The following is a 20,106-nucleotide window of genomic DNA, read 5'->3' on the forward strand; positions in this document are numbered from 1 at the left end:
CCTAGGAGAAGAGATGATTCCTGGTCTAAGTCAAATAACCCCAGAATAGTTTGTTCTACCAGCAAGAAAGCTACAAAAGACTACTCTAATCACATAAAAAGGACTTATGGGCTAACCTAAAGAGACTTCTGCTGGCCAAAGATGAAATTAATTAAGGCCAATGAAAATAACTGCAATGAAATAAAACATATCAATTATATTTAAATCAATGATAAAATGATCTTCTATTCCAAAAGTAAACTTATACAAGACAAACGCTTACACAGATAACAAACAGATCCTAGCCCTAACTGGTTCGGCTCAGTGGGTAGTGTAGGCCTGCGAACTGAAGGGTCCGGGTTCTATTCCAGTCAAGGGCACATGCCCTGGTTGTGGGCTCAATCCCCAGTAGGGGGTGTGCAGGAGGCAGTCAATCAATGATTCGCTTTAATCATTGATGTTTCTATCTCTCTCTCCCTCTTCCTTCCTCTCTGAAATCAATAAAAATATATTTAAAAAAAAAACAAAAACAGATTCTAGTTTCCCACCATATGTCAGAACTGGAAGGTTTTTAGTCTGAAGACGAGCTAACCAGCCATTGTGGCTCCTATAGTTTTAATACCTGAAGAACCAGAAGATAAAATTGCAGGGAAACAAGGAAAGTGAGGTCTGAATCAAGAAGAGGAGAGAACCAGGAGAAGCCCCCAAATATTTATATATAGAATATGCCCAAATCTCTCACTGAACTTAAAAAAGGCAAGCTAGAGTCCAGTTAAGGAAAAAGAAATAAAATGAAATTTAAGCAACTGCTCAAAATACTTAATAGATGGTTTGAATCTAACCCAATCAACTGCTTATAAAAACAATAACAATTTATGCAAAGGAATATAATAAAATCCAGACTTCTCATGTAAAACACCTACAATGTATAGGAAACTCCAAGTCACCTACCTGATCTATGAATAGGAAAACGTTAATCATGCTTGCAAACACAATCGGCGAAGGTCAACATAAGATGACCTAGACATACATTGGAATTCGGCTTTAAAATAGCTATTATAATTAAACTAGAGGCTCGGTGCACGAAATTCGTGAACTCAGGAGGGGGGGTGTCCCTCAGCCCAGCCTGTGCCCACTCGCAGTCCGGGAGCCCTCGGGGGAGTTCCATGGGGAGCAGGCCTAAGCCAGCAGTCGGACATCCTCAGTGCTGCCACAGAGGCATGAGAGGCTCCTGCCACCGCTGCTGCACTTGCCATCCATGAGCCCAGCTTCTGGCTGAGCAGCGCTCCCCCTATGGGAGCGCACTGATCACCAGGGGAGAAGCTCCTGCATTGAGCATCTGCCCCCTAGTGGTCAGTGTGCATCATAGCAACCAGTTGTTCAGCTGTTCAGTCAATTTGTATATTAGCCTTTTATTATATAGGATTCTGTGAGGTAAATGAAAATGTACCTATAATAAGTGAAATAGCATATTGAAGCTATATTAATATATAGGATCTAATCTGAAAAAGAAAATAGTGAAAAAAAGGAAAAGGGCTTCCAGAACATACTGAACAGTATCAAGAAGTCTAACATCTAACTGAAGGCCTAGAGCAGGGGTCCTCAAACTACGGCCCACGGGCCACATGTGGACCGCCAAGGACATTTATCCAGCCCGCTGGGTGCCGCAGCCTGTCCTGCTTAGCAGCTGACTCGTCCCGGGCCCACAGTGCGCATAGGAATTTGTTCATAGTTTTTTTTTTAAACTATAGTCTGGCCCTCCAACGGTCTGAGGGACAGTGAACTGGCCCCCTGTTTAAAAAGTTTGAGGACCCCTGGTAGAGGGTAGGAAGGGGCAGGGGATGAATAAATAAGTGTGAGAATACAGTGGGAAAGAAAATTTAGAACACATAATGAATGAAAATTTCCTCAATTTGAAGGACATATTTATGGATTCAAGAAGCTCAGTGAATCTCAAGTTAACCAAACCACTTACTGAAAAGCAAACAAGGGAAAAAGTATTGAAAGCAGCCAAGAGAAAATGACACATCAAATAAAGGGGAACAGTAACTGGATAAATGACTGCTTTCTCATCATAAACTACAGAAGACAAAAGAAAATAAAATAACATCTTTAAAGTATTTAAAGAAAAAGAACTGTTAATCCAGAATTCTGTATTTAACTAATATATCCTTCAAAAATGAAGGTAAAATGGGTTTTTACAGATAAAAGAAACAGAATTAATCATCAGTAGACATGGGCTACAATAAAGACTAAAGTAAACCGTCAAAATTAAGGGAAATGGTACTAGATGAAAATGCAAATCTTCAGGAAACAAAGAAGAGGACCTCAAACGGTAAATACCTGGGTAGCTATAAAAGACTTCTAGGTCTTATTATTTAAAATACATGTTATTGCTCAGTCTGTGTGGCTTAGCAGTTGAGCAATAACACAGGAACCAAGAGGTCACCAGTTCAATTCCCAGGCAGGGCACATGCTCAATCCCCAGTAAGGGGCATGCAGAAGGCAGCTGATCAATGATGTTTCTCTCCATTAATGTTTCTATCTCTCTATCCCTCTTCCCTTCCTCTCTCTCTAAAAAAATTAACAACAAAAAATATTTTTAAAAAAATACATATTATCGAAAGCAAAAATTGTAATATCTTCTGTGTTGTATAATATATGTAGATCTAATATATATGACATTAATATAACTGATAGCAGGCAGAGGTGATGTAAAAGAATCTCTGAAAGCTCCAAGTTTCTACACTTTACAAAAAGTGGTACAATGTTAACTATAATTGGTATGTTATATGTACTGTAAAAAGATATGGAAATATATTGAAATTGCTAAAGGGATGCTAAGAAACTAATACAAAGAGAAATAGCTTTAACAAAGTTACCTGTTAAAACTTCTTATCTACAAGTAAAAAAAAATTAAGTTGGACCTTTTATTCATATAATTATATTAATAAAAAATCTGTGGCCCTAACCGGTTTGGCTCAGTGGATAGAGCATCGGCCTGTGGACTCAAGGGTCCCAGGTTCGATTCCGGTCAAGGGCATGTACCTTGGTTTCAAGCACATCCCCGGTAGGGGGTGTGCAGGAGACAGCTGCTTGATGTTTCTCTCTGATCGATGTTTCTAACTCTCTCTCCCTCTCCCTTCCTCTCTGTAAAAAATCAATAAAATATATTTTTAAAAATCTGTGGTACATTTACACCTTGGAATACTATGCAGCAGTACAAAATAAGTATTTTTACCCGTTGAGACAGCATGGAAGGACCTGGAGAGTATTATGCTAAGCAAAATAAGCCAGTCACAGAAAGACAAGTATCACATAATCTCACTCATATGTGGAAACTAATGAACAAAATAAGCTGATGAACAATAGAGATCCAGAGATACAGAAGCATGGAATAGACTATTGAATCTCAGAGGGAAGGCCAAGGTGGATGGGTGGGTGGGAAGAGGTCAACCAAAGAACTTACATGCATAACCCATGAACACAGACAACAGTGTGGTAGAAGGCTTGGGATGGGGTGCTGGGTATGGGCTAGAAGGGGTCAATGAGGGAGGGGGGACATATGTAATACCTTCAACAATAAAGATTTAAAGATAAAAAAAAATTTTTAATGTATCCTGTTGGCAAGGATATGGGAGAAACTAGACCCCTCATATATTTTTGATGGAATATAAAGTGGGATAGCTGCATTGGCAGTTCCTCAAATGGTTAAATATAGTTATCACAAGTTTGATCAAAAACTCCAAACCCAAAAGAAATGAAAACAGATGTATACATAAAAGTTTGTACACAAATGGTCGTAAGAGCATTATTCATAATAGCCAAAATGTAGATACAACCTAAATGTCCATCAATTAGTTAATGAGTATATAAAATGTGGTATAGCCATACAATGGAATGTTATTTGGCAATAAAAAGAAATAAAGTTCTAATACATGCGACAACATAAGTGAACCCTAAATACGTTATGCTAAGAGAAAAAAGGCACTGACAAAATACCAAGTATTATACGATTCCATTTATATGAAATGTCCAGAATAGAGACAGAAAGTAGATTCGTGGTTTCCAGGGACTGGAGAGGCTGGGTAATGAATAGTTGCTGCTAATGGGCACAGAGCTTTTTCGGAGGTGATGAAAACATTCTTAAATTGATTATAGTAATGATTGCATAATTCTGTGACTATACTAAAAAACAATGAATTGTACCCTTTAAAAGGCTGAACTATGGACACAGAGCTTTTTCTGAGGTAATGAAAATATTCTAAAATTTATTATGACAATGGTTTCACAATTTTGTAAATATACTAAAAACCACTGAATTGTACACTATATGTGTGAATTTTATCATTAAAACTATTTTTAATACTAATTTTCAAATATATTTTTAAAAAGTAGACAAACAGAAAAAACCTACTAAAATGGTAGACTTAAATCCAAGCATGTAATGGCATCCAATGTTGAGACTAAGCTTGAGACTCATAAGCATCAAATAATGAGGACATAAATATGTGCCTCATAACAATGATTCAAAATATATGAGGCAAAACTGTCACAAGTAAAGGAATAAATACACAACTCCACAAACATAGTATAGTATGTTAACATTTCTCTCTTGGTAATTAATAAAACTAGATTTTAAAAAATCAATAAATAGCCCCAGCTGGTTTGGCTCAGTGGATAGAGCAGGGGTGGGCAAACTTTTTTACTCGAGGGCCACAATGGGTTCTTAAACTGGACCGGAGGGCCAGAACAAAAGCATGGATGGAGTGTTTGTGTGAACTAATATAAATTCAAAGTAAAGGAGCGGAGGGGAGAGCAAGAGAACCCTCCGCTCTTTCGGCTCTGCGGGCCGGATAGAACAGCCGAACGGGCCGGATCCGGCCCGCGGGCCGTAGTTTGCCCACGGCTGGGATAGAGTGTAGGCCTGTGGACTGAAGTGTACTGAGTTTGATTCCGGTCAAGGGCACATGCCCTGGTTGGGGGCGTGCAGGAGGCAGCCAATCAATGATTCTCTCTCATCATTGATGTTTCTATCTCTCTATCCCTTCCTTTCTGAAATCAATAAAAATAAACACACACACACACACACAAATAACCAATATAAGGAATAAAGAAGGAATTATCACTATAGAACCAACAGATATTAAAAGAACAAAAGATCATTAATAATTTTAAACTAATCAATTCAACTTGGATAAAATGAAAAACTTCCCTGAAAAATACAACTTACCAAATACGATGAAATAAGTATTTAAAGAAACGTTTACGTTGAATTATCAAAATCCTTCCTCAAAATAGAACCCTAGGCTCAGATTTTTCACTGGTAAATTCCTTCATATCACCAAAGAAGAAATAGCATCACTTTCAGAAAACAAATACTTTCAAAAAATAGAGACTAATTCCAAAATCATTTTCAAAGTTTAGCATGAATAATGTTAATGAATATACCAATAATACTAAAACCTGAAACTATGAAAACAATTGCAGACAAACATTCCTCATGTACATAAATGCAAAAATATTTACTAAACTATTAGCAATTTAAATCCAGCAATATATAAAAAGGATAATACACTGTAACCAAGTGAAGTTTATCCCAGAAATACTTGTTTGTTATAACACTTGAAAATAAAAACAATGAAATTTACCATATTTATTTTTTTAAATATATAATCATATCAACAGATGAAGAAAAAGCATTTGACAGAAAATATCCATTCAGGCCCTGGCCCGTAGCTCAATTGATTAGAGCATTGTCTCAATATGCCAAGTTTGTGACTTCCATTCCCAGGCAGGGCACATACAAAAATCAATCATTGAATGCATAAATAAGTGAAATAACAAATTGATGTCTGTCTCTCTCTCGCTCACTCTCGCTCTTTCTCTAAAACAAACAAAAAATAATTTAAAAAAAAATATATATATATATGTCTATACACACACACACACACACACACACACACACACTTATTTATTTATATCTACATATCCCTAGCTGGTTTGGCTCAATGGATAGAGCGTCACCAACATGTAGACTGAAAGATCCCGAGTTTGATTCTGGTCAAGGGCACACTACCCGGGTTGCGGGCTTGATCCCTAATGGGGCGTGCAGGAGGCAGCTGATCAATGATTCTCTCTCATCATTATGTTTCTACTTCTCCCTCTCCCTTCCTCTCTGAAACCAATTAAAATATACTTAAACATATATATGTATATCTACACTAATAAAAGAGAAACATGCAAATTGACCATCACGCCGCTACACCCACCAGCCAATCAGAGTGAGTATGCAAATTAACCCAACTAAGATGGCAGCTGCCACAGAGCTGGAGCAAGCAGGAGGTTTGGGTTGCCCCCGGCGATGGAGGAAGCCAAGCTTCCTGCACACCATGGCCAGCCCTGGCCTCCGCTCAAAGCTACAAAGTTTCAATTATAGAAGATATATAAATCCCTACAAAGACAGCGGCCGCCACAGAGCTGGAGCAAGCAGGAGGCTTGGGTTGCCCCCAGCGATGGAGGAAACCAAGCTTCCTGGCCGGCCCTGGCCTCCGCTCAAGGCTACAAAGTTTCAATTATAGAAGATAAATAAATCCCAAATACCAGGGCCTCCGCTTGGGTCACTGGGGGGCATGGCCAGCCTGCAAACCACCACAGGCCCCTCGCCAGGCTGCCCCATGCCCCAAAGGAACCCCCACCCTGATCCGGGACACCCTTCAGGGCAAACCAGCTGGCCCCCAACCGTGCACCAGGCCTCTATCCTATCTAATAAAAGAGTAATATGCAGATTGACCATCACTCCAACACACAAGATGGCTGCCCCCATGTGGTCAAAGATCCTACCCCCATGTGGACACAAGATGGCTGCCACAAGATGGCCAGCAAGGGAGGGCAGTTGGGAGGGACCAGGCCTGCAAGGGAGGGCAGTTGGGGGCGATCAGGACTACAGGGGAGAGCAGTTGGGGGGGACCAGGCCTGCAGAGGAGGGAAGCTGGGCGCGACCAGGCCTGCAGGGGAGAGCAGTTGGGGGAGACCAGGCCTGCAGGGGAGGGCAGTTAGGGGTGAACAGGCCCGCAGGGGAGAACAGTTAGGGGTGAACAGGCCTGCAGGGGAGGGCAGTTAGGGGCAATCAGGCTGGCAGGGGAGCTGTTAGGCATCAACCAGGCTGGCAGGGGAGTGGTTAGGGGGTGATCAGGCTGGCAGGCAGAAGCGGTTAGGGGCAATCAGGAAGGCAGGCAGGTGAGCAGTTGGGAGCCAGCAGTCCTGGATTGTGAAAGGGATATCTGACTGCTGGTTTAGGCCCAATCCCCCAAGGAGTCCCAGATTGGAGAGGGTGCAGGCCGGGCTGAGACAGACACACACACACACACACACACACACACACGTGCACGAATTTCGTGCACCGGACCTCTAGTCCTATAAATAAAAGCCTTGGTGGTCCTCACACCATCATGCAGTGATGTGCTCACACCGTCACAATCCATCACCAGGAGGCAGCCAATGAGGAGGCAGAATATGTCCTTGACATCAGAGGGGGCGGGACCTGAGCACTTGTAGCGGAGGGAATAGGACAGGCTCGTGGGAGGGAACGCAGAGCAGAGCTGCATGCAGAGCTGGTCGCATCGGTAAGGAAATGCCAGTGCTACATCCTCCAGGTTTGGAGGAGAGGGAGACTCAAGTGATTCCAGATTTTAAAGGTGGTTCTAAAAAATATATAAAGAGGCTTCTGAGTCCCTACCTTTCTCAGACTTGGGGGTCATGGAATGCAGGCTGAACTCAGGGAAAACTTATTCTGGGAGACCACGGGCAGGTCACACTCAGCCTCAGACTTCAGTTTCCTGGTGAGTGTCAGGTGGCTCTCCCCGCCTTCACCCAGTTGCGAGGTTCGGGCTTCAGAACGTGGCTCAAAAGACTGAGAGCCTCCGAGGTGGTTGGGAAGCGGGGGGGCCGGGGGTGCAGCAGGCAGACTAGGCCTAGGGGACCCTACACGCCCACGATTAAATCATGCGCTGGGCCTCTAATATATATATCTCCAGCTATAAACTGCCAGAAAACTAGGAACAGAAGAGATCTTACTCAACCTGTATATTAATCTTATCTTTTCATTTTGATATTTGATACTTTGGGGCCTGCTGATGCTAGAGAAACTGCCCCTCCCTCCGAAAACTGGCTTATTCCTAGAGATAGCAAACCAACTCCCCAGCTAGCTTTCATATATAGGGTGTCCCCCCAAAAAATGTATACATACACTTTAAATAATTATAAAGGCAGTATTTATTAGAATACATTTCATTTTCAAAACTGAGCTATCAGCTGGTAAAGTGTGTATACAGTTTTTTGGAACAACCTTATATGCAAAGCAACCATTCCAGAGCCCATACCCCCCAACCATCTTTATCTATTTTACACTCCAGCCACTATATTCCTCTGCCCTGATCACCGCAGGGCTAGGTACCAGGCAACTAGGCAAAGTCCCTATGCCCCCAGAATCCTTGAAATTATTCAAACTAGATAATCCTAAACCTGATGACCATTCCTTGACTATTTCTTCCCACAGAAACCAAAATAATTGTTCCTGCCTTTACTTTTTCCCTTTTGCTCCTTCTGCCTCCTAACTAACCCATATGGCTTCCTTGGTGTAACTCCTCCTCTAGGGATCTTTGAATATAACAAACTACCTTTTCAATGGCAGTCCTTCTGATTCTTAATAATGAAATCAATATTTAAAACAAACTGGTAACAATCATCAGAAAAAGCCTACAGCTAACATCATAATTAATGGTACAAAACTGAATGTTTTCCCCAATGAATGGGAACAAGATTTAAGTATATGCAATAAAGGAAGAAAGTTTTTAAAAATATACAAATTGGAAAGAGGTAAAGTTTTATGACATTATCATCTACTAGAAAAAGCTAAGTTATCACCAAAAATCTCATAGAATTAATGTGAGTTAAGTATGGTTGTATGACACAGGTCAATATACGTAGGTCAATTCTACTTCCATACACTAAGAACAAATAATTAAAAACTGAATTCTTTAAAACCACTTACACAATCACATAAAATATTGAAAAATAAAAATAATTTTAAAATAAGACATATAAAACCAAAGATTAAAAAACATAAAATACTGCTTGCAAAATAAAAACAAAGATGGCCTAAATAAATGGAGAGCTAGACCATGCTAGTAAATAGGAAGGTTCAACATTGTTAACATGTCAATTCTCCTCAAAAAGATCTATAGGTTCAAAGCAATTGTAATCATAATCACATCAGCCTTTCTGGAAATGGAAAAACTAATATTAAAATCTATACGGAAGTACTAAGGACTTAGAATATGCAAAGCAATCTTGAAAAGATGAAAAGGGTTGAAGGACTTGCAAATCTGACTAAAAGACTTCCTATACAGTTAAAAATAATCAAAATAATGTGGTAAACGCTATAAGGACAAACAGATCAGTGAAACAGAATAAAGATTCCTAAAATAGAGCTCACTTATGCAGCCATGTTATGTTTAACCAAAGCAATCCAATGAGAAAAGGAGACTTTTTTCAACAAACAGTGCAGAAACAATTAGATATTCATTCTCAAAAAATAAAACCTACAAAACTTAATTTGAGATGCATCAGACCTAAATATAAATTAGCAAAAAACAAAAAGTTTTTGAGGAAATTACCTTCATGACTTCAGGGTTAGCCAAAAGTGTCTTAGCTCACAGTAAGCAATAACTATAAAAGAAAAAACTGATAAATTATACTTAAATATTTCTGCTCATTAAAAGTCACAGTTAAGAAAATAGAAAACCACAGACTTGAAGAAAGTACTTACAAAATATTTATCTAACAAAAGACTGGCATATCCAGGACATATAAGAAGTTCTCCAACTCAAAAAAGAAAAAAAAAAAAAAAGACAAAGAATAAAGAAAGAAAAAAAAAAGGAGAGAAAGAAGGAAAAGGGCTAAAGGTTTGAACAAATTCTTCATACAAGAAAACACATGAATGATCAATAAGCAAATAAAATGTATTCAGTATCACTAGCCATTAAAAAATGCAAAATAAAACCAGTTCTAGTCAAGATGGGAGTAAAAGGGACCAGATTTAGCCTTGTGTATGAAATAATAAAAACCTAACAAAATGTATGAAAAATTAGCACTAAAGTTTTTAGACAACAAATAATGAAAGACAGTGATTCCTAGGCGACAAGAAACAAATGACATGAGCCATACATTTGCCAGCTTACTGCCTTGAGAGTTTCCAGGCGGTGGAACAGAAAGAAGAAACCCAGGCAGGGCCTGTCTCCCCAAGTTGTGGAAATGGAGCTGCGAGTCCAAGGAAGCCAAGGTGGCTAGACCTCACAAGGGAGACCAGCACTGAGTAGAGAGCTGAGGAGAGAGAGAAAAATGAAGAGATCTACAGAGGCTGATCCTAGAATATGTTGAGTAACTAATCAGCACTTGCATGTGAGAGACCTATTCAAGGCTAGGGAGAGAACCACCAAAAGATTTAGAAGTCATAGCACCTAGAAATCATACAAGAATACAGATAATGCCTGTTCCCAAAGCCAGAATGCAAAACCTAGTAATTCATATCACATCAGAGTACTAAGAAGGGTAATACCTCAGGAGGAGGGAAAATTTAACCCTAAACATAGCTCTGGTCTATCAAACAAAACAAAAACAAAACCTAAAAGGAACAAACTATTTTCCAGTAACTTAATCATGTCATAGAACAAAGTCAAAAAAATATTTTTAGGCATACTAAAAACAGAGAACCAAGCAAGTTAAAATTCATAATAATTATAAGTCAATAAAGACATACCCAGATACAGGAAATTATACCCCTAATGAAACAAAAACCAGCCAGTCAAACCAATCTTAAAATAACATAGAATTATTACCCAAGTCCTTTTTTTAAAATATATTTATTTCAGAGAGGAAGGGAGAGAGAGATAGGAACATCAATGATGAGAAAATCATCAATCAGCTGCCTCTAGCACGCCCAGCACTGGGGATCAGCCCGCAACCCGGGTATGTGCCCTGACAGAAAATTGAACCATGACCTCCTGGTTCACAGATCAATGCTCAACCACTGAGTCATGCCAGCCAGCACCCAAGTCCTTTAAAACAATTATTATGAATACATTCCATATGTTTAAGAAACTAGAGGAAACATTAAACATGTTAAGTAAATACATCCAAGAATAAAAAATATTGGACTTTTAGAGATGAAAATTACAAGGTCTAAGATAAAAAAACATACTGTATGAGATTTACAGCACATGAAACCAAGTAATAGTTACTAACTAAAATGAAACCCGGAGAAAAAGATACCTTAAAAAAGGAACAAAGCATAAGTTAGCTGTGAGATGACTTCAAGAGGCCAAAATACTTGTAATTGGAGACACAGGAGTTAAATACAAAAAACCAAAGTCTGAAGAAATAATGCCAACAATTTGCCATATTTAATGATAATTATCAACACAGAACTAAGTACTCTTTAAATAAACACTAAGCAACAGAAACATGAAACAATGTAAAGCACAACAAATCATGATCAAATTACCTAAAACCAGATAAAGCAAAAACCTTTAAAAAGCAGCCAGAGAAAAAGGTCCTATTACATACTGCAAAATCAAAAGAAAATTGAAATGATTATATTAATATCATGTAAAGTAGATTTGAAAATCAAAAAAGAGGACCATTTCACAAAGATAAAGGGTTTAACTCATTAAGAAGATACAAAAATTCTAAACATTTACTCAATGAGTAACAGCTTCCAAATGCATAAAGTAAAAATAACTACAAGAAATTTAAACATCCACAATTACATTTAGATTTCAAAACAGCTCTCTCAATAGAGAGAAACCAGCAGACAGAAAACCAGTAATGATACAGATCCTTGAACAATATTATCTACCAGAATATCCACAACCAAATTGACATGAAGTAACATTTATAGAACACTCTACACAAACTAGAATACACATTCTGTTCAAGGACAAATGAAACACTCACCAAGACAGATCATAATGAGGCCATGAAACAACTCAATATAAGTTTTGGGTCATATAAAAAAAATTTTCTCTGACCAATTTTAGAAATCAATGTAAAATCCCTAAATATTTAGAATCTAAATATACTAAAGTAAGCAATGGGTCAAAGAAGAAATTAAAAGAGGAAATAAAAAAATATCTTACCTAATAACAGAGAAACATGTAAACTGACTGTACGTCCGCTACGCCCACAGCCAATCAGAGTATGTAAATTAACCCAACAAAGATGGTGGTTAATTTGCATACATACCTGGGTCCTGGGAACCTCCTCAGCACCCAGGTCACTCCCAGCCAGCCATCTGGCGGAGGCCTTAGGCGTGGGAAGGGGCCAAGCCTGCAATTGGAGGGGCAGGGGGGTCCCCTTCCCAAGCCTGAGATTGGAGGTAGGTGGGAGAAACCCCTTCCAAGCCTAAAGCCTGGGGCGGAGGCTTTAGGCTTGGGCAAGGGCCGAGCCTGGGATCAGAGGGAAGGGGGAAAAAAGCCAACGGAAACATATCCTCAGGTGAGGATAAAAAGAAAAATAAAGAAAGAAATGTCATATCCTATGAAAGATACATCTTAAAAATGCCTAAAGAAAGTTGTCATTTTTTCATGGTGAAGGGACTGTAGTCTGTTTTGATGAAAATACCTTGGCGACTGCGGTGACTGGCAGTGGCTGCAGCAGCAAGATGATGGGGCTGGTGCCTTTTCCTGATCAGCCCGGTCGCCTTCCACAAAGGGAGGCCAGACTGCGGCTTAGGTCCGCTCCCAACGGGGAGCGGGCCTAAGCCATCAATAGGACATCTCCTGAGGGCTCCCAATATGTGAGAGGGGGCAGGCTTGGCTGAGGGACCCCTCCCCAGTGCACAAATTTCGTGCACCAGGCCCCTAGTTTAAATAAATAAAAGTAAAACCAAAATTTTGGGAAGAAAATTAAAGCAATAATTGAGGGAGAAATTTATAGCACTAAATGCCTATATTATAAAAGAACTCAAATCAGTGACTTCATCTTGTATCTTAAGAAACTAGAAGAGATGTGGCTCAGTGGCTGAGCATCAACCCATGAAACAGTAGGTCATGGTTCGATTCCCGGTTGGGGCAGATGCCCGGGCTGAGGGCTCGATCCCCAGTGGGGAGCATGCAGGACGTGGGGGGGGGGGGGGGGGTCAGAGCAGAAAATAATGAAATAAAAAACAGAAAAATAGTGCAAACTCAATGAAATCAAAGGCTAGACTTCATTTCTGAAAGGATGGAGTAGATATACTTTTTTCTATTCCTCCTAAGTACAAACAAAAACTGTGAACATTATAAATAAAACAAATCTGTTTAAAAGGTGGTTAAGAAGACAAATTAGATAGAGAACAAAGGACCCAAGGAAAAACAGAGCAGTGAGTTCCCTGAGTTTTCTTTTTACCTAAAATATCACATCCTTGAAATGGAAGAAGTCAGTACCTTGAAAACACCGACAAACATAGACCCCTCCAAAAAAAAGCGTTCTCTCTCTAGATAAGCAACTGGGTAGGGGGAATATTAGTTAGAAAGAACACTTTTTAAAACAGCAGCAGCTCCACATCACACAAAAAAATTCCCCCTATCTATGCCTTCAATGGTTTAGTGGGGAACCTAGACATTCACCCTCGTGAGACTATGAGTCATCCCAAAACTCCTACTGGGGTAGTGTAAAAATAGGTTTAAGTAAGGAATCAGAACTTTCATGTTTACTGGCTTGTTATGAGAACTTCCCCCACTGATGTCAATGGAGACAAAATGGGAAGTCTGAACTTCCATCCCCATCCAGCAGTTAAGACGGAACCCACCACCATGTGTCTCCATGGGTGTGGTGTCAGAGAGTGTGGTAAATGGGGCCACATCCTTTGAGATCAGATAGGGAGCCATAACTCCCAAGTCTACTCAGCAATAACAAGCAGCTTCCTTCAAATGTCAACAGACCAAGTAGGGCACTTGAAATTCATCCCCTACCTGGCATAAGGAGATAGCACCCGTACTCTTCCCTTCTCAGACAGATGTCAGAGAAAGCGAACTAAAACATCTTAGATAAGATGCAAAGTCCCAAAAATGCTCAGGTTTCATAAAAACATTTGTCATACCAAGAACTAGGAAGAATTTGAAATGAATTGAAAAAGACAATCAGATGCCAACACTGAGATATTTGTAATTTTAACTTTTGACAGAGATATTAGAATTATCTGAAGATTTTAAAACAGCCATTATAAAAATGATTAAACAAACAACAAATGGAAAACAGAAAGCCTCAGCAAAAATTGAGGACATAAAGAAAACAAATGGAGGTAGAAACAGCTGATCCTCACAGCCAACTGGCCTGTAGGTCAATTCCTCCCAGTGATACCAACAACAATCAAGACTTAACTACAACAAGGCTGTACACATAGTCCACAAAGGGGTGCACCAAGAGTGTCCACCTCAGGTTAACTCGGGAGGCCGACCCACTGGGCCATATAGGAAACCTAGCACACAAACCTACCCTACCAACTCAGGGAAGCAGTGAAAAATGGGGAGACGAAGAAACAGATCACAAACGAATGAAATGGAGGAAAACAAATGACTAGATATAGAATTCAAAACCACGGTTATAAGGCTTTTCAAGAATATCCTAGAAAAGGCCGATAAATATAACGAGACCCTCGAAGATATGAAAAAGGACCAACTAGAAATTAAACATACACTGACTGAAATAAAAAATATTATACAGAGACCCAACAGCAGACTAGAGGAACACAAGAGTCAAGTCAAAGATTTGAAATACAAAGAAGCAAAAAACACTCAACCGGAAAAGCAAAAAAAAGAAAAAAGAATCCAAAAAGTTGAAGATAGTGTAAGAAGCCTCCGGGACAACTTCAAGCGTACCAACGTCAGAATTATGGGGGTTCCAGAAGAGAGAGAGAGAGAGCAAGATACTGAAAACCTAATGGAAGAAATAATGACAGAAAACTTCCCCGACCTGGTGAAAGAAATAGACTTACAAGTCCAGGAAGCACACAGAACCCCAAACAAAAGGAATCCAAAGAGGACCACACCAAGACACATCATAATTAAAATGCCAAGAGCAAAAGACAAAGAGAGAATCTTAAAAGCAGCAAGAGAAAAACAGTTAATTACCTACAAGGGAACACCCATACGATTGTCAGCTGATTTCTCAACAGAAACTATGCAGGCCAGACGGGAGTGGCAAGAAATATTCAAAGTGATGAATAGCAAGAACCTACAACCAAGATTACTCTACCCAGCAAAGCTATCACTCAGAATTAAAGGGCAGATAAAGAGCTTCACAGATAAGAAAAAGCTAAAGGAGTTCATCACCACCAAACCAGTATTATATGAAATGCTGAAAGGTATTCTTTAAGAAGAGGAAGAAGAAAAAAGTAAAGAGAAAAATTATGAACAACAAATACGTATCTATCAACAAGTGAACCTAAAAATCAAGTCAATTAAAAATCTGAGGAACAGAATAAACTGGTGAATATAATAGAGTCAGGGGCATAGAAAGGGAGTGGACTGATAATTCTCAGGGGGAAAGGGGTATGGGGGGTGCAGGAAAAGACTGGACAAAAATTGTACACCTATGGATGAGGACAGTGTGGGGGGAGGTAAGGGCAAAGGGTGGGGTGGGAACCGGGTGGAGGGGAGCTATGGGGGGGGAAAGGAGAAACAATTGTAATAATCCGAACAATAAAGATTTATGAAATTAAAAAAAAAAAATGGAAATTTTAGAACTGAAAAGTACAATAAGCAAAATAAACAGCTCAATGGATGACCTCAATTTCAATATAAAGGAAAGAGATTAAAAGAATCAGTGAACCAGAAGACATAATGGAAGTTACCTAATGTGCCCTAGCTGGTTTGGCTTAGTGGGATAGAGCATCGGCCTGCACACTGAAGGGTCCAGGGTTCGATTCTGGTCAAGGGCAGATGCCTGGGTTGTGGGCTCAATCCCCAGTAGGGGACGTGCAGGAGACAGCCGACACATGATTCTCTCTCATCATTGATGTTCCTATCCCTCTCTACCTCTCCCTTACTCTCTGAAATCAATAAAAAATATTTTTTAAAGAAAGAAGAAAGTTACCTAATGTAACTTTCAGAGAGAAAATAGACTGAATAAAAATAAACAAATAGAGTCTCACAGATCTTTGGGACCCTAACAAAAAAGCAGCCATGCTTTTTAGTCATCAGTGTCCCAAAAAGGAGAGGAGAAATAAGGCAGGACTGGAAAAGTGCTCAAATAAATAACAGTTGAAAAATTCCCAAATTTGGCAAGACAAAACTACAGATTCAAGATCAATAGAACAGAACAGAAAAATACTCAAAAATTCCCAGCTATATAAAGCTGCCAGAGAAATTTTTTCAGCAAATGGCATTGAGCATTTAGACACACACAGGAGAAAAGAACCCACAAAAACCTTTCACCTGAGTCTCACACCTTATGCAAACACTATATGCCCAGTGCACAGATTTGTGCACTGGTGCGGTCCCTCAGCCTGGCCTGTGCCCTCTTGGAATCCAGGACCCCTCGGGAGATGTAGTAGTGCACAAAGTGGCAGGCGGCTGGGGAGGAGCCCGGGCCGGGTGCCACTCCCGCTCATCCGGCTCATTCTGGCCCCACTGTGCCTGCTGCCGCTGCAGTTTGGTAGCACACTGCCGTGGAGGCAGGAGAGGCTTGCGCCGCCACAGCGGTGCTTGCCAGCCATGAGCCCAGCATCCGGCGCCCGTCAGTCAGCTGAGTGGCACTTCTGCTATGGGAGCTCACTGACGACCAGGGGGCAGCTCCTGCATTGAGTGTCTGCCCCCCGGTGGTCAGTGCACATCAGAGCAACCAGTCAAATGGTCGTTTGGTTGCTTAGGCTTTTATATATATAGATGATCTCCAGTTTAAGTGTATAGCATAAGACTATGAAACTTTTAAAAGAAAACAGGAAATTTGGTGGAACTTTGAGTTAGAAAAAGAGTTATTAGACTTTACAACAAAAGCATGTCCCATAAAAAGAGAAATTCATAAACTGATCTTCAGCAAAATTAAAACCTGTATAAAAACAAGCCCATTAGGAGGAAAAACACAAGTTCCAGCACTGGAAAAAATAAAGAGCAAATCACAGACTTGACAAAGCATACATATCATATAAGAACTGTCAAACTCTACAGTAAAAAAAAAAAAAAAAAAAAGGAAATGATGAAATGATGGCAAAGTCACTATTTGAGGGGGAAATTACATAAACAAAGGAACCACTAATGCACGAGAAGATTGAAGAAGGAACAAAGAGTATGGGGACAGTGAGGGCATTAAGGACTGATGAGGCTTCATTCTTCACCCTGGGCCCGAGGGAGAGAAGGCGGCCTATGTTTGACTGGCTCTGACAATGATGCTTTTGAATGTTACCAACAAAATTGGAATATCTAAAATAAACTGAGTCCGGCAAGCTAATTCAAAATGTAAGTTTTCTAAACAAATAAACAGGTAAGCAAGCAAGCAAAAAGCAAGTTAGAAAACAGACAAAAGTGCCCTAACCGGTTTGGCTCTGGGGATGGAGCATCGGCCTGCGGACTCAAGGGTCCCAGGTTCGATTCCAGTCAGGGGCATGTACCTCAGTCAGGGGCATGTACCTTGGTTGCAGGCACGTCCCCAGTGGGGAGTGTGCAGGAGGCAGCTGAATTGATGTTTCTCTCTCATCGATGTTTCTAACTCTCTAGCCCTCTCCTTTCCTCTCTGTGGAAAATCAATAAAATATATTTAAAAAAAGAAAACAGGCAAAAGTGCCATGGCCAGTGTAGCTCAGTTGGTTGGGCAATGTCCTGTGCACTGAAAGAAAGGTTACTGGCTTGATTCCTGGTCAGGGCACATGCCCAGGTCTCAGGTTCAATCTCTAGGAGAGAGCATGTAAGAGGCAGTCGAATGATGCTTCACTCTCACATGCATGTTTCTCTCTCTCTCCCTTCCTCTCTCTCTGGATATCTTTTTTTTTTTTAATAGGCAAAAGTCATAAACAGACATCTGACCAAAATATACTGGTAGCCCTGGCCGGTTGCTCCGTGGTTAGATCATCGGCCCAAGGACCAAAGTATCATGGGTTCGATTCTTGATCAAGAACATGCACCTCACGCCATAGCTAGTTTGGCTCAGTGGATAGAGCATCGGCCTGCGGACTGAAGAGTCCCGGGTTCCATTCCAGTCAAGGGCACATGCCCAGGTTTGCAGTCTCAATCCCCACTAAAGGGTATGCTGGAGGCAGCCAATCAATGATTCTCTCTCATCATTGATGTTTTATCTGTCTCTCCCTCTCCTCCGTCTCTGAAATCAATAAAAATGTATTAAAAAAAAAAAAAGAGCATGCATCTCGGTTGTGGGTTCCCCAGCCCCCACAGAGACTAGTAGGAGGCAAGTAATCAATGTGTCTCTCTCAAATACAGGTTGTTGGGTGTTTTTTTTGTCTCTCTCCACCTCTGCCATCCCTTCTAATCTTTCTAGAAATCAATGGGAAAAAATAACCTCAGCCTGACTGATATGGCTCAGTGGTTGAGCCTTGATCTATGAACCAGAAGGTCACGGTTCAATTACCAGTCAGGGCACATGCCCAGGTTGTGGGCTCAATCCCCAGTGTGAGGCGTGCAGGAGGCAGCCAATCATGATTCTCTCATATCATTGATGTCTCTCTCTCTCTCTCTCTCTCTCTCTCTCTCTCTCACACACACACACACACACACACACACACACACACACACTGAAATCAATAAAAATATTTAAAAAACAAAAAGCTTCATTAAAAAAAAATAAAGAAAAAATATCCTCAGGTGAGGGTTAAAAGGATAGCAAATAAGCACATCTTCAGCCATTAGGTAAATGCAAATTAAAACCACATGTGACAGCACTACATACCCATTAAAATCCTATAAATAAAGAGCTAATATGCAAATTGTCCCCTCGGGAGTTCGACCACTCACTATGATGTGCACTGACCACCAGCGGGCAGCACAGAACAAAGGAAGGACCCAATTAGCCCTGATCACTGGCCAGGCCTAGGGACCCTACCCTGCACAAATTTCATGCACCGGGCCTCAAGCTACTAAATAAAAAGAATAGTTACAAGGTCACATGCTGGAATTCAACAAAATTGTGACTTTGCTGTATTGCTCACAGATTTCTGATGGAAATGTAAAATAATACACTCACTCTGAACAAAACCTTGGCCATTTTTTTTTTAAATATATTTTATTGATATTTTACAGAGAGGAAGGGAGAGGGATAGAGAGTCAGAAACATCGATGAGAGAGAAACATCGACCAGCTGCCTCCTGCACACCTCCCACTGGGGATGTGCCTGCAACCAAGGTACATGCCCCCGACCGGAATCGAACCCGGGACCCCTCAGTCCGCAGGCCGACGCTCTATCCACTGAGCCAAACCGGTTTCGGCCCTTGGCCATTTTTTTATTTCATTTTGTTGATTTTAGAGAGAGGAAGGGGAGGGAGGGAGGGAGAGAGGAAGGAATAGGGAGAAAAAAAGAAACATCCATCGGTTACCTCCTGCACGCTCCCAACCTAGGATGGAAACGACAACATAGGTATGTATCAGGACAGGGAATCAAACCTTGAACCACACCAGCCAGGTCACTTTGGCAATTTCTTTAAAAAAAAAACAAAGACTAAACATGCAACCACCATACAACTCAGCAACTGTGTAACTGGACATGCATCCCAGAGAAATGAAGACCTATGTTCACACAAAAACCTGCACATGAATGTTTATAACAGTGTTATCATAATAGCTACCAACTAGAAGTACCTGAGGTATCTTTCAGCAGATGAATGGTTAAACAAACTGTGGTGTGTTCCTTAGTGTTCTACTCATAACAAAGAACTCTAAGGATAAAAAGGAACAAACCACTAATACATTCAACCACTTGGATGAATCACCAGAGAATTATGCTGAGCGAAAAAACCCAATCCCAAAAAGTTGTATGTTCTGTGATTCCATTTATATAACATCCTTGAAATAACAAAATTACAAAACTGGAGAATATATTAGTGGTTACCAAGGACTAAGCCTGGTGGCATTAAAGAATCAGGCG

At 40.4% G+C, this 20,106-nt stretch overlaps 1 protein-coding gene across 9 annotated transcripts in view; it reads right to left on the reverse strand.

Moving 5' to 3' along the window:
* Positions 1–20,106, reverse strand: part of MLLT10 (MLLT10 histone lysine methyltransferase DOT1L cofactor) — a 250,100-nt gene that overhangs the window by 194,259 nt on the left and 35,735 nt on the right. The window contains exon 1 of one of the 9 annotated variants that reach the window (XM_080650476.1): positions 9,657–9,683. The exons of the other annotated variants lie outside the window; for them this stretch is intronic. Within the exon in view, the coding sequence (XP_080506602.1) occupies positions 9,657–9,662 (6 nt within the window). The 5' untranslated portion in view covers positions 9,663–9,683. Of the gene's footprint in view, positions 1–9,656; positions 9,684–20,106 lie in introns of those variants that run through there. 9 annotated transcript variants of the gene reach the window in all.

The sequence above is a fragment of the Plecotus auritus genome, assembly GCF_963455305.1.
Source record: "Plecotus auritus genome assembly, chromosome: 1".
Taxonomy (NCBI): Eukaryota; Metazoa; Chordata; class Mammalia; order Chiroptera; family Vespertilionidae; genus Plecotus; species Plecotus auritus.